This window comes from Perna viridis, chromosome 1 (assembly GCF_037379345.1).
Source record: "Perna viridis isolate PV_CMFRI_1.1 ecotype Kerala chromosome 1, ASM3737934v1, whole genome shotgun sequence".
Taxonomy (NCBI): Eukaryota; Metazoa; Mollusca; class Bivalvia; order Mytilida; family Mytilidae; genus Perna; species Perna viridis.
In genome coordinates, this window is record NC_142445.1 from 2,015,381 (window position 1) to 2,037,145 (window position 21,765).

The 21,765-nt window shown below is 32.4% G+C and overlaps 1 protein-coding gene across 18 annotated transcripts in view; it reads right to left on the reverse strand.

The window, feature by feature from the left end:
- The window catches only part of LOC148626816 (uncharacterized), a 60,134-nt gene that overhangs the window by 6,074 nt on the left and 32,295 nt on the right, over positions 1–21,765 (reverse strand). For 4 of the 18 annotated variants that reach the window (XM_088542605.1, XM_088542694.1, XM_088543534.1 and 1 more), the window contains 23 exons: positions 15,869–16,003; positions 15,098–15,276; positions 13,420–13,552; positions 12,960–13,139; positions 12,647–12,731; positions 12,350–12,382; positions 11,734–11,874; positions 10,573–10,668; positions 9,943–10,182; positions 9,741–9,820; positions 8,881–9,331; positions 8,082–8,270; positions 7,510–7,725; positions 6,770–6,889; positions 6,155–6,226; positions 4,875–4,901; positions 4,098–4,196; positions 3,519–3,569; positions 2,711–2,784; positions 2,425–2,494; positions 1,969–1,983; positions 871–969; positions 28–198 (listed from right to left, as the gene is read on the reverse strand). In XM_088542605.1, coding sequence (XP_088398731.1) covers positions 28–198; positions 871–969; positions 1,969–1,983; positions 2,425–2,494; positions 2,711–2,784; positions 3,519–3,569; positions 4,098–4,196; positions 4,875–4,901; positions 6,155–6,226; positions 6,770–6,889; positions 7,510–7,725; positions 8,082–8,270; positions 8,881–9,331; positions 9,741–9,820; positions 9,943–10,182; positions 10,573–10,668; positions 11,734–11,874; positions 12,350–12,382; positions 12,647–12,731; positions 12,960–13,139; positions 13,420–13,552; positions 15,098–15,276; positions 15,869–16,003 — 2,956 coding nt within the window. The remainder of the gene's footprint in view (positions 1–27; positions 199–870; positions 970–1,968; positions 1,984–2,424; positions 2,495–2,710; positions 2,785–3,518; positions 3,570–4,097; positions 4,197–4,874; positions 4,902–6,154; positions 6,227–6,769; positions 6,890–7,509; positions 7,726–8,081; positions 8,271–8,880; positions 9,332–9,740; positions 9,821–9,942; positions 10,183–10,572; positions 10,669–11,733; positions 11,875–12,349; positions 12,383–12,646; positions 12,732–12,959; positions 13,140–13,419; positions 13,553–15,097; positions 15,277–15,868; positions 16,004–21,765) is intronic. The other 14 variants (XM_088543038.1, XM_088543635.1, XM_088543721.1 and 11 more) reach the window with 7 other exon arrangements.

A 21,765-nucleotide genomic window follows, 5' to 3' on the forward strand; every position in this document is an offset into this window, starting at 1 on the left:
TGCTCAATGGAAACAATTCCATGATACCTTGTAGGAATTGAACTCTTCTTCTAAATTTCTTTTTGTCCTTTCCAGTTTATCAACATTTTTCTCCAAATGCTTCAGAGAAGCTATTTTTGTTTGAAGGGAAACAGTTTTAGCTTGAAGCTGTTCTTTTTCTTGGACTTCCCCATCTAAAGTTCTTTGTAAACTGTCAATCTACACCACAACAGATAATATGGAATCAAACAATAAAGAATATCTATGGATACAACTTCAAATGGGAAAAAATAAAACAATCATTTCACAGATAGAAAAGTATTTTTGTTTAACAACATCAAATTATTATTTCAGGAAACTTCATTATTTTCACGAATTATATTTCCATACAGCAACAGTTGTATGCCTATATCAACTTTTTAGCCATCAATACTTAGAATACCTGCTTTCTTGCATGAGACAGTTTGTCAATATTTTTCTTTAGAGGCTTCAAAGAAGCTATTTTAGTTTCAAGGGCTATAATTTTGGCACGAAGCCGCTCTTTTTCTTCCACCTCACTTTCAAAGGATCTTTCTAAACTGTCAATCTATACCACATAGCATAGAGATAAAGATAGTTAAAGATCAATTAAATAGACTGAAAGCATAATATCATAAAATATAACTTACAAAAGAGGAAGGTTTATCTACCAGGCTTGGTTTGGAAGTCAAAGTACTTGTTAATCTCCAACTATGGGTCACATTTACTTTTAATGATAAAACCCAAGGTATTTACCTAACCTTTTTCTATATTCAAATATTACTTTTTAATTTCAGTCTTGATCATTGCAAGTATGCTTTACCACAACTTCATCCCCATAATAAAATTTTACACCAATCAGACATTGTATACCTGTTGTCTGGCCTCAGACAGTGTACTCTCCATAGTTAACCTCTCTTTATCAAACTCTGATGTGAGTGTGTTCACACGTGTATCTCCCGTCTCCAGAACCTGTGAGGTGTTAGAACATGTTAATAGTGCTGTTAGGACAGTGCATGTTTAAGTATTGTGTATTTATAGCTTGGAAGTTGTGGAATACCAGAAGTCTTCAACAGGAACCACTTTCATGTACTTGATATATATATATGACTAGATATTTTTTGGACTGGTATGACTAAGTAACCCTACACCAAAATGTAATCACATTAGAAAACACAAGGATAGCTTATAAATATTTATCAATGCAGTGTTCTTTGTGTTAAATCAAATGAAAATGGCACCTTTATTTCAAATAAAATGGCAGAATCAAGTATATACTGCAATTCATTGGTGGAAATTGTGATATTAATCTTCACAAAAACCTTAGATTAATGCAAAATGGTGAAATGAATCAAATATAAAAAAACAATTAAATCACTAGACACTCTACTGTTAGAACTGGGATGACAGGATCAGATAGGAATAAGAGGAATCTATTGTAATATTGGATTAAGGTATGGGATAGAAGGAGTTTCATTGCTGTCTATTACATTAATTGGAAGATTTCTAAGTTTCTTTGAGATGGAAAGGTACCCTAAAGGGAGAGGATAGTTTTACTTATAGGCTTTAAAGTAATCAGCAGGATTGTGTAGATCATTGGTTTAACATTATGTAACTGATGACTATAGGCTTATTGGTAATCAAAACAATTCAATAACGATGATATGTTAATGAAACAATACCCAGTTCCAAACCCACAAGGTCAAGCTAACTTAGTAATAAAGTTCCCCTGCATTAAGATAAGGTTTTTTTCATGAAAACCTGGAAAAGTTGTGGGAAAGCTAAACTTATCAGTCCAATATATAGTAAATTTCTTATGGAAACATAGACATTTTTTGAAGCAGTGTCCCCTTTATATAAATTTATGTCCTGTCAACCCTACTATGAGGCACTAAGAAATGATTCAATAAGGCACTATATTAGGTAAAAATCTACAATACATATTATAGAGTTGTGCAGTCTGATACCTACACTCATATCAGGGTCCTGTTAAATCATAATTCAAAACTGCTCAAATCATAGTTTATACTCAGTAATAAGCAGTCCTATTTACTTGCTTATATCAAATTTAATATTCTGTTATATCATGGTTTACATTGTCATATAATTATTTATCATTGTGGAAGTATAGCCAGCAGAAGAGTTCAAGACAGATGTTAGCATACTTAACAAAATGATCCTTAAGCATTACAAGCAAGAATAAATGGAAAACCTCCCGAAACTTTAGCCAGTAGTGACTAAGACTACAGTATTATAACAATCATCATTTATAAAGACTTATCTTATGAGTGCACTTCTTTCACATATCATGATTCAACAAGCTAAGTAACTTTGTGGTATATTCTGCTACGTTATTTATTTATATATATATAATGTATATATTGTACTGCAAAAATCTCATCATACAGTAACAGAATTGATACTTACTTTCAATTTCTTTTTAGCCATCTTTAGGTAACCTTTTAAGCTTGCCAATTCTTTCTGTAGCTCCACATTCCTGAACAAAGAATTACATTGTCATAGAATGTAGACTAACTGAGAAATGCACTATCATAGAATGAAGACTAACTGAGAAATGCACTGTCATAGAATGAAGACTGACTGAGAATTGCACTGTCATAGAATGAAGACTGACTGCTATAAATGTGTATACATATACTAAACATATACAAAATAATTAAAATGTGATCAAAATACAATTCTACTTTCTTACTTTTCCTGTTCAGATTCTAGTTTTGTTTCTGCTACTCTCAGTTTCTCTGTAGCTTTCCTTGACTTCTTTCTCTCCTGCAAAATACACAATTAAGCTACCGGTATATTTCTATAAGAAAATGAGCCTTTACTCATAAATATGTGCTTAACTCCATACAATACAATCCAAACAAATAAAGAAAATTGCAAGTTTTTGGAGCAAACTCCTGCTTAAATCTTGACAGTCTGCCTAAATGTATACTTAAGTACCAGTAATTATAAGTCAGACACTGCCCATGGTAAAGTGATTCATGATGTAGAAAAACCCATGGATCAGAAGATGCTTTTTTGGTCTAGATATGCTATATTTTTATGTGACAATAGTCGTTTATGTATTTGGATCTGTACTTTTGAGAAAACTACACTTTAACTTCCCACTTTGATCAACCAAATCAAACAAAATCAAGAACGATAACTCTTGCAAAGTGCTAATTTCATGTATAATCTATATAAATTTCATCTCAAAAGCGCAACAACCAAAGGAAAACTAAGATTGGTTATGTGATCTATAACGGTTTCTGAACAAGAAATAAAACTGAGTTCGGTGGGATTTTGACGTGCATGAATCACCTCCTGTCTGATTTTTATAAAGACTGCTACTTAAGAACTTGACTTACCTCCTCCAACTGTGACAATGATTTGACTCACCTCCTCCAACTGTGACAACGATTTGACTCACCTCCTCCAACTGACAACAATATGACTCACCTCCTCCAACTGTGACAACGATTTGACTTACCTCTTCCTACTGTGATAACAATTTGACTCACCTCCTCCAACTGTGACAATGATTCTTGTCTCTGCTTCTCATACTGTGATATCTGTTGGAGAAATATCATATTGCTAATTACAAGTTTTGCTTAATAGGTATTCATAAGTTTGTAGAAACTCGAGAACCACACTGATCACAAAAAGTTATTCAATGAAAAATATTCAAGGATTGATTTCTGGGTTTGATCAAGTAATGCAATAACAAATACTTTTAGGTCCGTTAATACTTGATATACCCATAAACAGTTAATAATCAAACAGGAGCATAAAATTAAATCATTCTGTGTATAAGGATTCTATTTCATTTTATACCAAGTTATGCAGCTTAATTGCAGAGTAGGACAAATTGACATTAATGTCACAGTATCAAATTAGTAAAACAAAATAAACATATGTTACCTAAAGAGGTCCAACTAACCAATCAGAAGACTTGTTACAAATCAAAGTATTATGTAATAGCAGCAGTTTTCTATTTACTTTTGCTTTGTATACACACAGTTTAGAAGCAGAAAGAGTAGAATAGTATAATTATACAAGGAGATAAAACATCCAGCAGAAGAGTGAGTGGACAGACTTACCCGTAAACCAAGTTTAGAGCGAGATACCACCTCTTTCTCCCACAAATCTTTGTTTTCCTCAGCCTCTTGTGTTAACAGTGCACGTGTAGATACCTCCTCCTAGAGAGTTACAGTTCAAAGAGATAAAAATAGGGTAGAAAATTGGCTAAGTAAAAGGCAAGCATAGGTTATAATGTATTAATCTACTTCTACAAGGTAAAACACTGGATTACAATGTATAAATCTAGTACTACCATTAACAACCAGCACCATTTTAAAGCATGCAGTAGAATAAATGGAGTTACAGTGAAAGATGACAAAATTTAAAGATGTATTTTTAACATGTCAAAAAAAATGCTTTCTTCTTTAATTTGCATAAAATCTTGTAAAGATATCATCTTCACAAAAAATGGAGTAAAATTCAATGTTGAGTCCCATATTGACAGAAATAAGAAAGAGTAACCTTCAGACCATCAAAAAATCTTTCTATTTTTTGTATTACTGTGAAATTACTTAATGGTTTTAAAATCTAATTATCAAAAATCCAACGTTTGATAGAATTCTAGAAATTTGTAAATGTCACTGGGAAAATTTATATTTTGTTCACAACCTGAATTCTTGGCTTTGAAAAACTCACTGATAGAATGTAAAAAATCCCCTTTAATCCACAAACAATAGGACTTTGGCATTAGTTACTGGCAATTTAGTTAGAATAAGGAGGAATACATGCAGAAACAGTATTAAAGAAGCTAAACATCTACCAAAGCTAGGAAGCACTGAATTTGTTTGCTAACTTACTTCCATGCTATTATCTGATGGATCATGCTGAAATTACAGTGTTATCTTCCTTTATAGACATATTTTACACACAATCAAAAAATGGTAATCATCTCCACTGTCCCAGTCAAATCAATTGTGTCTTGCCATGCTTCACAAACCTTGTGGTCATGAACGAAAGTTCCATGGATTAAGAATTTGATTGACTTTATTTGTAAAGAAATAAATTGAAGGAGACACAAGGCCTATTTTTTACATGAGATGACTACCACTTTTCATACATAATATGTTCATCTATTAGTTACAACATGTATATTCCTGGATGTGTTTTACAATCAAAATACAACATACACATTTTATCATGCATCTTGGTTCAACAAAGGCTAAAGCCTGTGTTATTACATATTTAAGTGCTGAAAAAGTTGGGACACAAAAGAAGATTTTTAAGTGAAAAAAATCTAATTAACTTATTCCATTCTCAATGAGTGATTTAATATGCATAGAACATTTTAAGTAGCACTCCAGTTAAGAATCATGCAAAATGTGATTCATGGGTGAAAAGCCTACATATTTTTATTTTTGATATTTTGTTTGAAATGTCATAGTAAACAGAAATTAACATGTGGTTTTTCATATAATCCATGCCCTTAGGAGATAAAAATTATATAGAATGTACTGTAGATTTAAAAATTAAGGGAGATTACTCTGTAAATGATGCTCAAATACAATAAAATCTACTGGATTTTCAATATTGATTATCTCCTAAGAGCAGGCAGATTTGAATGAATAATTACACATTTCATAGTATAGACCCATAAAACAACTTAATTACAAAAATAAAAATATGTAGCCTTTTTTGGGGTGTATCAGATTTTTCAGATTTTGCATGATTCTTACAAAGACAGCAACTTAAACACTCAGCAGTGATCAAATTTCTAGCAGTAGTTTTCCTAACATGTCATATATTCAATAATTTTGCAGTTTTCATGGAAAAACCTGATTTTTCTTCATGCAAGTCTTAATTTTAGAATACATGTTATTCTTCCCTCTCTATGGTAAAAATTCAATTCCAACTTGCTTAAACTCACATTTGAAAATTATAGATTTAACCATATCAAAAGAAATAAATTAAAGCATTCCTAACAACAGAAAAACATAAATTTCTATTTCCAGCAGATTTTATGTAAAAAAAAGAACCCAAACAAATAACTTATTTATTTAAAAGAACAAAACTCCCTGAAATTTTCTTCCTAACATTTTTAATGACAACAAATTTTCAACTTTCAGTTTTGAATACAAACCTCTCTCTTCTCCTCTAGGAGATTGTTGGCAGATTTCAGGTTGGAACATAGTGCTTCTAAACTGTTTCTAACCTATAAAATAAAATATAACCAAAATGTACCAGACTTGTGTAGCTTAGAATTGAATACTGATAAACATTTAAAAACCAATACTTAAGCTCTACAGAAGGGAACACTGGTGATAGGAACTTGTAAATGGTCTAGTAAATAAATAATAACATTTACATTCTTCTTCAATCTCGAAGGGATTACAAGATTTCTCCATTGGAGATAATTAAATTTTAGGTTTCAAATGATGAGCTTCATCCCAAAAGCCTTGGAGGAGAACCACTTGGAAATGTAAAATGGTTTGGAATTTAACATTGCCCAGGGGTTTAAAAGTCACTTGCATTTTAATCACGGGATTAGAATGGAAGAAAAAGTTTGAATTCATTACTTTCATTACACCCCCTTCCCCTCACCAACATTTCTTTTAAGTGTTCAATGAAACATGGTATTGCATGCATTGAGCTGCCATAATTGTATAAAACCATATATCGTATGCTGAAGTATCTATATATGAATAACCTGACATCTACACATCTATTATTTTCTTTATCTAAATGATGTGATTACCTTCTGAGAATCTTGTAGATCTTTCTGTAGTTGTTCTACCCTCTGTCTCTCATGTTTCAGTTCAGCATCCAACCTTGTGTTATCTATCTGAAGGTGATGCAGAGTGTCTTCAAGGTCATGCTGAAATATACATTCAAAAACTTCATATAAGTTTGAAACTTGATAAATACACCGGTAACAGTAAAAACATTTCAAGAATATGAATTCATCTCAAAGTTATCAAAAAACTTATAAACATAAACTGAATTGATAAAAAGATATAATTCACTTTAAAACTTGGTAAAAATATGTAAAGTCAGGTGACTTCTCATTTTTACGCCCTCTTTTTTGGCTTATAATACTATTGTTGTCTTCCTAAACGAGGACACTGAACTATACAACAGTACTAATTGACGTGATTATGCTTATAATTTCTCAATTTGAAACAGTATCCCCCAGATTATATGATAGAATCTGATATTTGTTTTCTTAATAGATTTTGTGGTCTTGATTTATGAAAAATAATACTGTTTTAAGTTGCAAAAGTTATCTCCTGTCTCTATAAGTTTTAGTCAATAAATTTAAGTAAACTACTATTTTTTCCAACTGGACTTACTCAGCTTCATTATTCTACATATAGCTAACTATGTAACAGGGCATTTCAAATATTCACATAAAAAACTAAGGTAAGAAAATAAGTGCAATGTAAAAACTATAAAAGCATTTGAAACAAATGTCAGTATTTGACTGGAATCACTGACTCTCATCTTGGTTTGTTCTCCTTCGTTGATGGATGTATTCTGTAACTGGACTTTAGTTTGTGCTGACAAATTCTCAGCTTTCTCAGCCCTCTCCACTAACTCAGCCACCCTGGTCTGTAGTTCCAGACATTTCTGTTGGGCAGTCTCGTACTTCGCCTGATTCCTCTCCAGTTCCAGGGCTAATTTGTGACGCTCTGTATCGACCTGCTCCTTAGCCTAACAATATGTATTAGCCTGGTTTAAACAAACTAAAAGCACACACTACACGTCTAAGGTGAAAAACACTACAAGCAGTTATAGAAGTAAGAAGAAAATGGAACCACTCACACATTTAATAGAGAAAATCACAAAATGAAGCATCAATGTCTAATTTCTTATGTTAGCCAACACATTCTAGAGTCAACTACTGGTAATAAAATTTAATAACAACTCATTTTGCTACGAGAACTCTTAGCATGAAATCTGTTACCCAACACCAAACAAGAAAATTTATAAAATAAATCTGACAAGCTTTAGAAAACAAACAATCAGTAATTGAAAGCAGCAAAGGTCAAAAGGTCAGTGTGTATTACCTTACTACTGACTTCATGTGTAGCTTCCGCTACTGATAACTTTTTAAACATATCTGTATACTCTCTATTGAGTCTCTGATTCTCCTGCTCCAAATTGTTCCTTCGTGACTCCAAGTTCCGATTCTCATCCTTAAGTCTAGACACTTGTTCTGATAATGTTGAATTTCTCTCCTCCAAATTCAAACGAGCCTTTACAAGGAATAAAATACTACTTTAAGTTCTACAGAAGCAAAATGTAATTTTCTACAAATGGTAAAACAATGTTATTACATTATAATCCAACCTAAAACACCTATGTTATTTCATCTACAATTACCCAACAATTCTCCAGATAGCATACCTGTAATTTTGAATATTTCTGGAAAATCTGTGGTAGCATAAAGAAGTTATCATATTTTAAAAGAAACAGCAGTAATTCTAGTGGTCAATCATAAAGATAATTTCTGTATCAAACCTACATAAAAACAATCAAAATCTAAAGTTTAGTAACCCTAACCCTAAACCCTAACCCTAACCCCTAACCCCTAACCCTAATTCCTACCCCTAACCCTAACCCTAACCCCTAACCCTAACCCTAACCCTAACCCTAACCCTAACCCTAACCCTAACCCTAACCCTAATTCCTAACACCTAACCCTAACCCTAACCCTAATTCCTAACCCCTAACCCTAACCCCTAACCCCTAACCCTAGAGCTCCAAAAAAATAACTATCAAAGAATATGCAAATTTTATATTTGGACTTGTACAATTTGCCAAAACATGACATAGCAGTTTTTAAATTTCATTCAGTAACATTACCTTTTCATTTTCAGTCTTTAGTGAAGATAACATACTACTGAATTTTTCATGAGCTTCTTCGCCAGACTTGTCATTGAGACTGTTCTGCATGGACTCCATGGTTTGTTTAAGCGACAGATTCTCATGTTGGAAACTTGTTACGCGATCCTGTAAAGAATCTATCTTGGACTGTAACTTGGAGTTATGTTCTTTCTCCATTTTGTAGTTCTGGTCATAACTGTCCTGTGCTGACTTGTAGAACTGAAGATCCTTCTGACATTGTTGTAGCTGGTTGCTACGTTCTAATAGTGATGTGTTGGATACATGCAACTCATTCTCCACAGCATTTAGTTTGGACTCGATGCTGGACAGTCTGTGAAGGAGAGTTTGTTGTTGGTCCTTCAGTAATGAGTTATCTTTTTGACTATTTTCCAGTTGTTTGGACCATTCTTCTTTCTCATACTGTAATCTCCTGTAATATAAATACACACTAAAATGTCCCTCATATTCTAAACAAATAAGAAACCTCCATATATTTGAACAATAAAATTTCACAGCTAAGAAAAATGACTACAGTTTTTTGTAATAGGCCAAAGCAATTCCTAAAGTCCTACAAAATATTAAGTTTCATCAAAATTACAACTTTTCATCACACACAAAACTATGCAAGCTTGCATGTTGTTCCTACGGAATACCCTGTCAATGATTAGACTCAAGGTTTAAATAATATTTGACTTATCATGTCAAGATTCTTCAAAAGTTGTCAATATAGGTGAAAAGGCACTTAAAGTGTTTACATTATCACAGAAAGACAATGAAATGACCAATTACAAATCCTTAAGCGCATCTCAGAAGACCAAATTTTGACATAGATACATCACCTTTCAATTTCACTCCTGGCTTGTTCTGCCTTGTCCACCTCCCAGCTACTGCTCTGTAGACGTGTCTTCAATGACTCAAGCTAAAAAATATAAAAGGTAAAAATCACATTACAACATTTAACCTTAACTGTTCAATAAAATTAAAACTCTTAAACACAGAAATAAATATAGAGGGAGAGAACTCAGAGTTCAGGATACCTACCTCAGCATCAACCTTCTCTTTGGAGGCTCTCTCTTTCTCGTACTGGGAGGTTAGGAGAGTGATCTCAGTGTTCAGGTTACTGACTTGTAGACTGTGTGTCATACTGGCTTTGGTCAAGGCATCTTCTGTCATTTTATTTTCATTCTTCAATTCCTCAATCCTGGCCTGAAGTTCTTCATTCTCAGATGACATCATGGCTATCTCATCTCTCCTCCTTTTCCTCTCTTTTTCTAGTTCACTCTAAAAGTAACATTATAAAATTTTAAAATGGATCATATAACCTTACAACTAGAAATCATAATTCACAGCTGCATTTAGATAATAACTGCTGACAGAAAAATGACATGGCAACACAAAAAAATGGTACGAATCCATTAAGATTCTGACAAAAAAACAGTCGAAATATTAGATATAAAACCAATTTACTCAGCAATTAGGTAGGACCTGAATGCCCAGTTTCATAAAAAAAATCTCAAATTGAGATTTCCTCAGATTCAAAATTTCCATCAAGCTGATTGGTTGAAATTTGAGTTGAGGAAAGATATGAGGAAAATCTCAATTTTAGATTTATTATTATTTTTTTTTTTTATAAAAATGGGTTCTAATTACCAAACAATTTATATAACCTACCTTTAATGCAGTAAGTTCAGCTCTCTGTATACTAAGGGAATCATGTGCTTGTTTCCTGTCTTCATCTGCCACCTCTAGTTGACTTGCAGCTTCAGTCTGTTAAGACAAAAATATTAAATAATGTGATTGGTATAATAACACTACCATCACAGCAGATCATTTAAAGTGATATTAAAACTGTAATTCTTTAAACTAAATAAGCCATTTCACTTCAGTGACAAATTATAAATGAGGTATATGTCATATATTTCAGTGACTAGATACTCAAACTCTGTCAATCTGACATCCACCAAAATCTATAAAAAAAAATTCTTAAGGGGTGTGCATTGTTGTGAAAAAGAGCCGTAAAACAAAGCTACAGAAATTTTAAGGATTCTCTACTATAGTTTAGACTACTAATACATGTGTTTATCTAGTATAAAAACTGTTATATACACTTCTTTTTCAACTTTTTTTTTTATCAAATTACAAAAGAAAGCCTAAAATTCACATCAATATTCTAACTAAAAAAACTAACTAGTCACTAAAGCTACAATTCAGTGAAACACAGAAATAAAACTATTAAAAGCTGTAAATCACTACAATGATTTCCTGGTTTACATCATGTTCATATAGTAAAGTTATCGTAAACAGACATTTATTCAGAGATTAAGGAAGGTTCACAGACACTGGCTTAGAGTTAGCAACAAAAGCAATCATTGATTTTTTAGTCAACTACGTGCGCTGTATCTTACCCCATCATTGTCCTATATAATGTATTAAACAGTACAGTAGTTGTTAAAAACTTATAACAATGTTTGAGTAAAAAGTCCATGACTGAGTCTGGGCCAAGTTTCATAAAGAGATTTTCCTCGAATCCTTCAACTCTAATTTTGACCAATCAAATCACTTGACATTGAATATTTAACGAAAAACATTTTATGAAACTGGAACGTGATCTGTGAGAATAGTTAGATTAAAGTCATGAGATAAAACAATAAGTTAACATACAATTGAGAAAAAGAAATAATTCCATTTCATTAGTTATCTTTACATGCTAAAAGCACAAAACAATCATTACAATAAGATAAACAATTTAGCTACAATTTGTAATAAAAGAATATTTGTTTTTGTTAAAAATGCAACAATAAGATGTTGATGAGAATGATTCAAATTAAGTACCTGTTGAGCAGTAATCTCTGCTTGTTTGAATTGCAGCTGTTCATGAAGTCGGAGCTGTTCCTCATTTATCTGTTCCTGCATCTGTCGTGCATTCTTCTCATGCTGAATCTGGTGATGAAATTCTTCCTTCTCTTCCTCGAGCTGTAATTAATCAATATAACTATGAATTTTACTTACCCAAACAGTTCACTGATATTGATCCCTCTATCATTAGAGCATATATAAAGGTGTAATCCTGTATTGTACTTTATACATTATCTTTAATGATTTGCATGTGGTAAAACTGAGTATATACCTGTACTGGATGAAATATTTTGTAAATGTAAATGAAGAATCTGGGTTATAAATTTAGATCTGTAATATCCTTGTTATACCAGGAAAACCACAGCCGATGGACAGTTATTGTTGATAAAAATCAAGATTTATTACAAAATCTATATTTTATAAATCAAAGCAGAAGAGAATTAAAGGCACACAAACCACACACACGCACACAAACACTTAGCCCTATTTTCAAGCACTGAGGTTTAATACAGATGGACAATGATAATTTTGACAGCTTAGTTGAATGTATGACAATCATTACTGCATGCCTTTAAATGTCAAGAAAAATTACCGATCTTCTCCTTATAACTGATGAATCTCTCATCTAAAACGTGTAATTTACAACAAAATTATGAGTATAAATTTTTCACATTTTTAATGATTTCCTTTATTCACTTTTTAGTTAGTAAAAATGCAGGTATGGAGGTTCTCAATTTCAATTTAAAACTTTCAGCAGGATTTTCAACTCAGACTTATTATTTCATCTTTAAAGAGTATTTAGAATATTTTAATTTTATTTTAACAGGATAGAATTAGAACTTATTATCTTTTGATACCACTGCCATGATGATGACCTAGTTAAGCTGACCTGTTTGATGGTATTGTTAGCTGATCTGATTTCCATCTGAAGATTCCTCATCTGTAACTCTGCTGACTGCTTAGCTTCTATCTCACTGTAATAAATAGATTATTGTTATACAACAGGAAGGAAGTCAAATACAATCTTCAATTTGAATGGTTTTTTTTCTCCATAAAGCTGTTTTCCTTCATTGTATTCTAAGTAATTTTAAAAATAATTGGTATCATATTATATCGTCAACTCAATTTTTAAACATTATGAGACAAGTAATTATTGTGTTCTGTAAGATTTATTCACTGAGCCATGATTTACAGTTTATGACCTGGTATATTGTTCTTCCTTCTTGTTAAGTTGTTCTTTAGTTTTAGATAGCAATGTCTCAGCATTCTTCCTCATCTCTGATTCCTCACTCATTTTATACTCCAGATTTCTGATCCGTGTTTCTAGTTCTAACTTCTCCTGCTCAAGGTTAGATCTCTGCTGTGTCAGATTATCTACCTTCCTAAATAACAGAACATACATTCTCTGTAGTTTAAGTTTTTTTTTCATAATGGTCATTTTGAATGGTTAATAACTAGTGAACTAAGTGTAATTAACTTCTTTTTAACTCAGTGTTGTTATAGACAGCATTGACAAAATATTTCTACCACAATACCAACACACAAATTTCTTAAGCAACAGTGGATACCTGCTCTAAAAACATATTTTATTTATCCTTTTTTATATTCAGAAATGAGATTTTTCTTTTCAAATTGATGATGTGTATGAAGATTTAATCTTACTTCTGAAGATCATTTTTATCCTTCATTAGAGATTTGTATTTATTTTCAGTGGTCATTCTAGAGTTACGTTCCTGGTCCAATCTTTTATTCTGTTCATGCATGTGGTCCTGTAACTTGAGAACTGTTCCTGGATCTAGAACAAATCAGGTGGAATACAATGGCATAGACTGTTCAGTCCCTTGTGCCACATAATTTTAAAAATTCTTGTCTGAATATATTCTTGACACCATACTGACTTCATCGAAGTCTGAGGATATTAGGATTTCACTAATACTCAAGAATATTCACAGACTTCAGTAATTTTCCATTTATTGTGACACTAAATAAAGATTACAAAAATTATATTTATACTTGGCCATTCTATGACAGCAACAATGCATTTTGAAAGATTTTATGATAATAAATAGACCAGAACATACAAAATTATTACAAAATAAGTTCAGAATCATTAAGTACTACTATTTTGTTAAAGTTGTACAACAGAGTTATTCACCTGGAATAGTTTTTATATCTAGAGCTATTTCACAATACCACAATGAAATAACATGAAATATACTGTCTCTATCTCTTTAATATTTCAGGCAATCTTATGGGTTAAGATGTGACGATCAAGGAAATCTGAGATATTTTATGTGGACACAATACGCTACATGTATGATGGTTATTAAGGAACAAAGACATTAAAGTAAATATTGATATAGCAAATTTCATAAACAATTGTTTTGATATTCAAGAATAGTATATGATTACCACAGCAATGCTGATGGAAAAATTAAGTAGTGAAATGTTATCTTTGAGTACCTCTCTTCTAGCAATTTATTGCCCCTTGGCTGTCAATCTATACATGAGTGATTCTGTTACAATGTATTGCCCCTTGGCAATCTATACATGAGTGATTCTGTTACAATTTATTGCCCCTTGTCAATCTGTACATGAGTGATTCTGTTACAATGTATTGCCCCTTGTCAATCTGTACATGAGTGATTCTGTTACAATTTATTGCCCCTTGTCAATCTATACATGAGTGATTCTGTTACAATTTATTGCCCCTTGGCTGTCAATCTATACATGAGTGATTCTGTAACAATTTATTGCCCCTTGGCTGTCAATCTATACATGAGTGATTCTGTTACATTTATTGCCCCTTGACTGTCAATCTTTACATAAGTGATTCTGTTACAATTTATTGTCACTTGGCTGTCAATCTACACATGAGTGATTCTGTTACATTTATTGCCCCTTGACTGTCAATCTATACATGAGTGATTTTGTTACAATTTATTGCCCCTTGGCTGTCAATCTATACATGAGTGATTCTGTTACAATTTATTGCCCCTTGGCTGTCAATCTATACATGAATGATTCTGTTACATTTATTGCCCCTTGGCTGTCAATCTATACATGAGTGATTCTGTTACAATTTATTGTCCCTTAGCTGTCAATCTATACATGAATGATTCTGTTACATTTATTGCCCCTTGGCTGTCAATCTATATATGAGTGATTCTGTTACAATTTATTGTCCCTTAGCTGTCAATCTATGCATGAGTGATTCTGTTACAATTTATTGCCCCTTGTCAATCTATACATGAGTGATTCTGTTACAATTTATTGCCCCTTGGCTGTCAATCTACGAGTGATTCCATTACATTTATGTGTTTATTGTTTAAAAACCTACCACTAAGATTCATATTAGCTAATATGTCCTTGCCATAGGGTGTGTTTGACTGATAGTTCACACTATCATCCACTTCTGTTGATGTAAGAGAGATGAGATCATCATCAAATAACGGGCCATTATATTTATAGGCACTATAACTTGTTGGTAAATTCTTCAGGTATGTCCCCATATCATTCCTATCAATACAAATAGCAAAAATTTATAATCATTGTATACATTGCAAATAGCATAGCAAAGTTACACTTTTTATTATAGTTTGTTACTTGGTCAAAGATATTCCTAAAAATATAAAATAAACAGGGGGAAAAAATCTTGTACAAAAAAATGATAGATGAATACATATGAATACATATTTTTCCATCAAAAAGTTTTGTAAACTACCAAAGTGATTCTATCAATATTTCTGTATAAACATCTTTCTATTTACTAACCTCCTGCTTCATGTTCACAGCCTATTCTTCTCTTGCTTAGTATCCATAGTAAAAGTACGGGAAAAACAAAGGCACTGAATTGCAAATTTTCAATAGCTTGTGTTCATGTCAAAAATTCCTTTATGACATCAACAGGGATTGTGCTCTAACATTATGACATCATCAATACTATTTTGTGATGTCACAATGTAAGATGAAAATAAATCTATTGTGACAAATTTTCAATGTGTACACTAATTATTTCTATGCCACCAAAGATAATCTATCTGTATAAATCATTTATAATTTTTAATCTAAATATTATTTAGTGTTATTATATTAGTGTTATTTCTGATACCTCTCTGGATCAGCCATATGATCCAGGTCCACAGACTCATCATCATCATCAGCAGTAATATCTACACTTTCTAATGACATTGGTCGACGTTTTTCTTCTTTGTTTTTAGATGTTCCAACAGATTTCTCTACATCTCTGAAAAAAATCACCAGGAATTGAATTGTGTATAAACAGTGCTTGTAAGTACAATTTCAAATGACTGTAATGCTTAGTATAACATGATTGGAAAAGGTCAATAAAGCATGATTGTACAGTGACAAAACAGATCCAGGAACTTATATATAGTATAATTTAATTTGATTTATACCAATGAATTTATTAATACAGATCTGCTGTCCAAATAATTAAAAAATAAACTATCAGAATCAGTTTTTAGTTAGGCCTGGAAATCCATTAGAAATCAAATTAAGTTATGTTAAATTCTGAAAGGGGTAGACGACTCCTTGGTTAGGGGCAGTTTACACTTACAAGCTCTTCATAAATTAGAAGCATTTCTTAAATGCATTCTGATATTTACTGTTTTTTACTTTTCAAAATTATCTCTTTCCAATATTAGTTTTTCCTTCTGCTTTACTTGAGCATCTTTTTTCAAACACTAATTTAGCTACTATATTTAATGAAAAGTGCTTTAATTTTTTTTTTATTCCTCAAAACACAGGACAACAGCTGCATTAATTTGTTTTTTTTTTAAACTTGAACTTCCTCATATGAATATTTGTTATAAAACTTGCTCAGGATACAATTTGATTTACAAGGGTGTGTACTTAGCATGCCAAGTTCTAAATAGTATCTTTTTAAGAACATGTAAATATTTAATCGACAAATTCCTGTATTCTGTAAATTACATTTACATTAAAAATTAAATGTCTACAAATATGCCATATTTGAGTGACTTCTTCACATCTCTGTGATGGTAAATGCATTAATGTCAATATTGGTAATGAATTAACAAATATTTTCATGAATGAGATAAACATTCTTTATCATCAAAGTCAAGAAATTAATACAATGTTAAATACTATTGTCATGGATCATTTACCAATGTAAAGCAACAGATCAAGACTTGAAATTTTACTAAAAACATTTTCTTCCGACAATGCTGATCAGTAAACTAGTTCTTCTCTCTTGTCTGCTAGATTCTTTTTAATATTATTTTCATCAGAATTGCCATTGATCAAAACTATCTCAATGTTCAAATGTTCAAGTACTCCTTTTTCTTAAATATTTGACTTGCAAATTAATACTGGTCCTTGAGTACACAACATTTGTTTGAAAATAATTTCTAGATGATTTCAAAGAGTAAAAAAATAAACATAAAAGGCAACTTTCACTAAATAGTCTGTCACTCACCTATAGGAGAAGTCATATGTCTGAGTTCATAAAGATCAAAGACAATCTGGCACTAGACCTCTTTTCAGAAAGGCAGTGACCGACTTACAGTTTTAGGGTGTTTTGGTGCTGCTTTTAACGTCATTAAACAGATGCTAGTTAAAACCATCCAGTCAAAAAATAGCTATCAAGTTTTTGTACAGGATTTATATATCAGTATAACAGACAGTAAATTATTGTATGTAAAAGGTAACAGACAGTAAAAAATTGTATATACAAGGTAACAGACAGTAAAATACTGCAGAAAGAAAAACCAGAAATTACCTGAGATATCTATGTAAAAGTTCCCAACACTTAACATCATCTGTAGCAAATTTTATTTCAGTTTCCATCTTAATTAATATTAATCCATTTAATCAAGTCCCTTTATTGTAAAATGTTCCATATGACACGGATTTTACACATGCAAAATAAATACAAAGACCATTCTAAAACAGTCCAACTCTGTATTATCCTGCACAGAAACTTAACCATCAATGAACTACGATCTTCTAGTTCTGACACAATTTAAATACATTGTAATAAATTTCACATCTAAATAAACTGAAATGAATTTTTAAATCTTGTTTGGTCATTAAATACTTTTGTCCTTTTGTCAGTGGTGATAAAGGTAGATTATACTTTAGTGTCTCTCCGTTAAAAAATCTTTATTTAAACCTAGAGCCAGGTAAACACAGAGTTTTCTATAATCAGCATGAATCAAATCAAAGGGGAACATGTTGTTTTATCCTTTATACACTTCTTCTGAAGTAAAATAAACATAATTTGTTAATTTTGCTTTCTGTAGACAAACTGCCAACTAAGTGGAAAATGTTATGTAATCTTTCTCAGTTCTTCCTTTAAATAAGGTTTAATCTTGGTTTATTTGTCCTGTTTATTCATAAACAGTTATTTAACTGTGTGAGTCCATTTATTTCATTACTAACAACAATAAGGTAACAATGTATCTACATCCCAGTGGAATTTTATTGCTTTCCTTTAATTAAAAGACATTAATAAAAGAAAGGAACATCAAATTTTACTTCTTTAACATGTGCACCCTTTATTTCTCACATTTCATTTTTTTTTTCAAATAGAATATTAAATTATTCCATCTCAAACTTTATGGATATCTGAAAAAAACTCATTAATTACTGTATGACTTCAAAGATGGTGTAAGGAATCATTATTTTAATTGACAGAAAATTTGTTCATAGAATTTTGAATTTAAGGATGGGCATAAAATTTATATCATGAAACTAAATACTTGTTCAGCAGACAAACATATTTAGACAGGAATTGAAATAACCTACTTGAAGAGAGTCAAACAGAGCTTGCTTGCTGGGGCACCTAATTTTGGATGTTTTTTTTTTCTGTTCAATATTAAAGGCATTAGGGCAAGTAAATTCACTCCTGACCTGTCAAGTTTTGATATAATTTACCAGTTGGAAAAATTTTCTTATTTCTGTCCCTGTATACCAGTTTTTACTCTGAACTAACAATTAACCACTTATAAATGTCATTTTGATTTAAAGGTGAGCATGCAAATTGCAACAGTTCTGCAACATAAGAACTTTTATAGTGGAAGACTATATTTCTAGATAGGACAAGATGAAATAACATAAAAATGATTAAAAATGAACAAAAGCCCAAAGACTGGGTAAAAACACTTTTAAAATACACGACAATCATTGGTAAAGTAGTAGGTACATAAGATAATTCCTTGACATGGTATTGACTCCTTTAGAGCATTTGTAAACAAAACAAAAGTACCCTTAAAAGCAATTGTCAACTTAATGACAAAAACAGTTTATTTGTTCACATAATAAGTGGATGGATTAAAGTTGATTATTATCAAATTCAACAATCATGTATCTAAAGTGTAAATATTGAAAAATAGTAACACCTCTAAATAGAGCAAGTCAATAAAATAATGAGGAGCTTTATATACTTGGACATTTACATGTATAAATATTATACCCTGGTTTAATATTAAACAAATAGTCATTATAAATTCTACCAGTTTGATGTTACAATGTAGTTCAGTAGATATATATTCTATCAATGTTTTGGGAACTAGTCAAGAAAATGTTCTGCATTTAGAACTCAAGGTCAACCACAGTATACCAATGTTCAGGAAACATTAAAAGAATCAAGTCAATCATAGATTTGAAAAAAAATATATAATCTTCACATTATAGTGCACAACAAATTACTTTTCAGAACTAAGGAATGTTTACTCTAAATCAAAAATATGAACAATCTGCATGTCTCAGCATGAAATGGTCCATTCCTCCATAAGTTTACTTTTAAAAGATTATACTTAGAGGATTTCCCATTCTTACCTTTTGTTTTTTCTCATATAAATGAAAATGTATACTTAAAAATTACAACAATTATTAGCTAACTCTTTAAACAATATTTAATGCAGTTACGTTAAGATACCACTTTGCACATTTGGTAATTGTTGAGAATATATAGCACTAAACAATGCAAGGAAATTTACATTATTTACATGTATTATTATGTTTATATTATGAGATATTTATTCAGCTTTTCCATTTGAAATACGACATTCGACAAGCAAACTTTACATCAGCAATGAACAAAGTCCTTAAATATATCTTAATTTAGCTCAATATACGATCATTACCATTAAAGTCCAGTGGAGGTCCCATAGACAGGTAAAAAATGATACCAGAATCTATCTGGATACTGTATGCCTTCAGTACAATAAGACCAAGTTATTTAGTCTATGTTGTATATAGACAGAAGCCCAGCAAATCATCAGGACAAAATCAACACCAATTACCTTGTACTGATAATAAGAGAAGATTTAGGTATCCAATCACACCTTATATCCCAATCACAACTCATAGAAAACTGCCCATTCGGTTTATTTAACCTAAGACTTCCTTCAACTTGATCCAAACCTTAATCCAACAGTAAATTACCACAACTATACTCGTCAAATGTAAATGCAGCGATTAAGACGTTAATCTGTCCATAATTGTTAAAGAATCATAGAATACACAGTTAATACAGATTAAACTGATCTATACAATACCAACAAACAAAAATTAAATACAATAATCTGACACTATAGATTCTCTGATAAATTATATCAAAACCTTCAACATACAACTCAAATCAATTTCATAATTTAAAATAACATGTATATATTGTATCTTTGTTGTACAAAATGGAAGGCATTGTTCCATGAAGTACAATAGTGTAGTAGCCTTGTAACCTTTGATGGTCTGATATAAACATGGTATAAACAACATAGACCAAATAGGGATCACCTAGACCAATAAGGGGGGGATCACCTAGACCAATAATGGGGGGGGGAATCACCTAGACCAATAAGGGGGGGAATGACCTAGACCAATAAGGGGGGGGGAATCACCTAGACCAATAAGGGGGAGGGAATCACCTAGACCAATAAGGGGGTAAATGACCTAGACCAATAAGGGGGGGGGGGAATCACCTAGACCAATAAGGGGGGGAATCAACTAGACCAATAAGGGGGGGAATCACCTAAACCAATAAGGGGGGGGAATCACCTAGACCAATAAGGGGGGGAATCAACTCGACCAATAAGGGGGGAATCACCTAGACCAATAAGGGGGGGGGGGGAAATCAACTAGACCAATAAGGGGGGAATCAACTCGACCAATAAGGGGGGAATCAACTAGACCAATAAGGCGGGGAATCAACTCGACCAATAAGGGGGGAATCACCTAGACCAATAAGGGGGGGGGGGGGGGAATCACCTAGACCAATAAGGGGGGATTTTTTGTTTTTTGTTTGTTCGTTGGGGTTTAACGTCCGAGCAGCAATATTTCAGCTATATTCAGACAATGAACATGAAATGGATGATAAAATGAACATGAAATGATAAAAAAAGGATAGGTCACAAGGACAACAGGGTCGACAAATTTTGATTGCCACTAGAAAAAGGGGGGATGGGTAAGGTCGAGCAATTTAGCCTCCTGTGGCGGAGCGCAAAGGTTCCTACTCCTATCGAATACCACAGCAGGGTTCTTTAACGTGCGAGGAACGTGGCATCTTTCCCAACATGGTGCACCACTATGGTTTGCGGTCAGGTTTTCCGTATTATAGCCTGACAACCCCAGCATGTAACATGCCAGGGGTACCCCATTCCACCACCTGGGGCACACATCCCAGTTGCTCTGTGGGCAGAGCGCCTAACCCCCGGCTAGCTTTCTGAGCACTATTTAATCGCCTTTTATGACAATCTTAGCGCTGCTGCAGGCCTATTCTTTTAAACACCCGGACCTGCACGGGGAATAAGGGGACCAAATAGGGAAAGACTACCTGCACAAAAAGACCTGGAGGAGGAATCATCTAGACCAATTAGGGGGGAATGTGTAGACTAAATAGAGGGAGGGCAACCCAGACAACACAAGATGAGGGATCACCTACATCAAATAAGGCAGGGCAACCTGGACAAAACAGGGAGAGACCATCTAGACCAATTAGCCGGGATCACAAATAGCACAAAT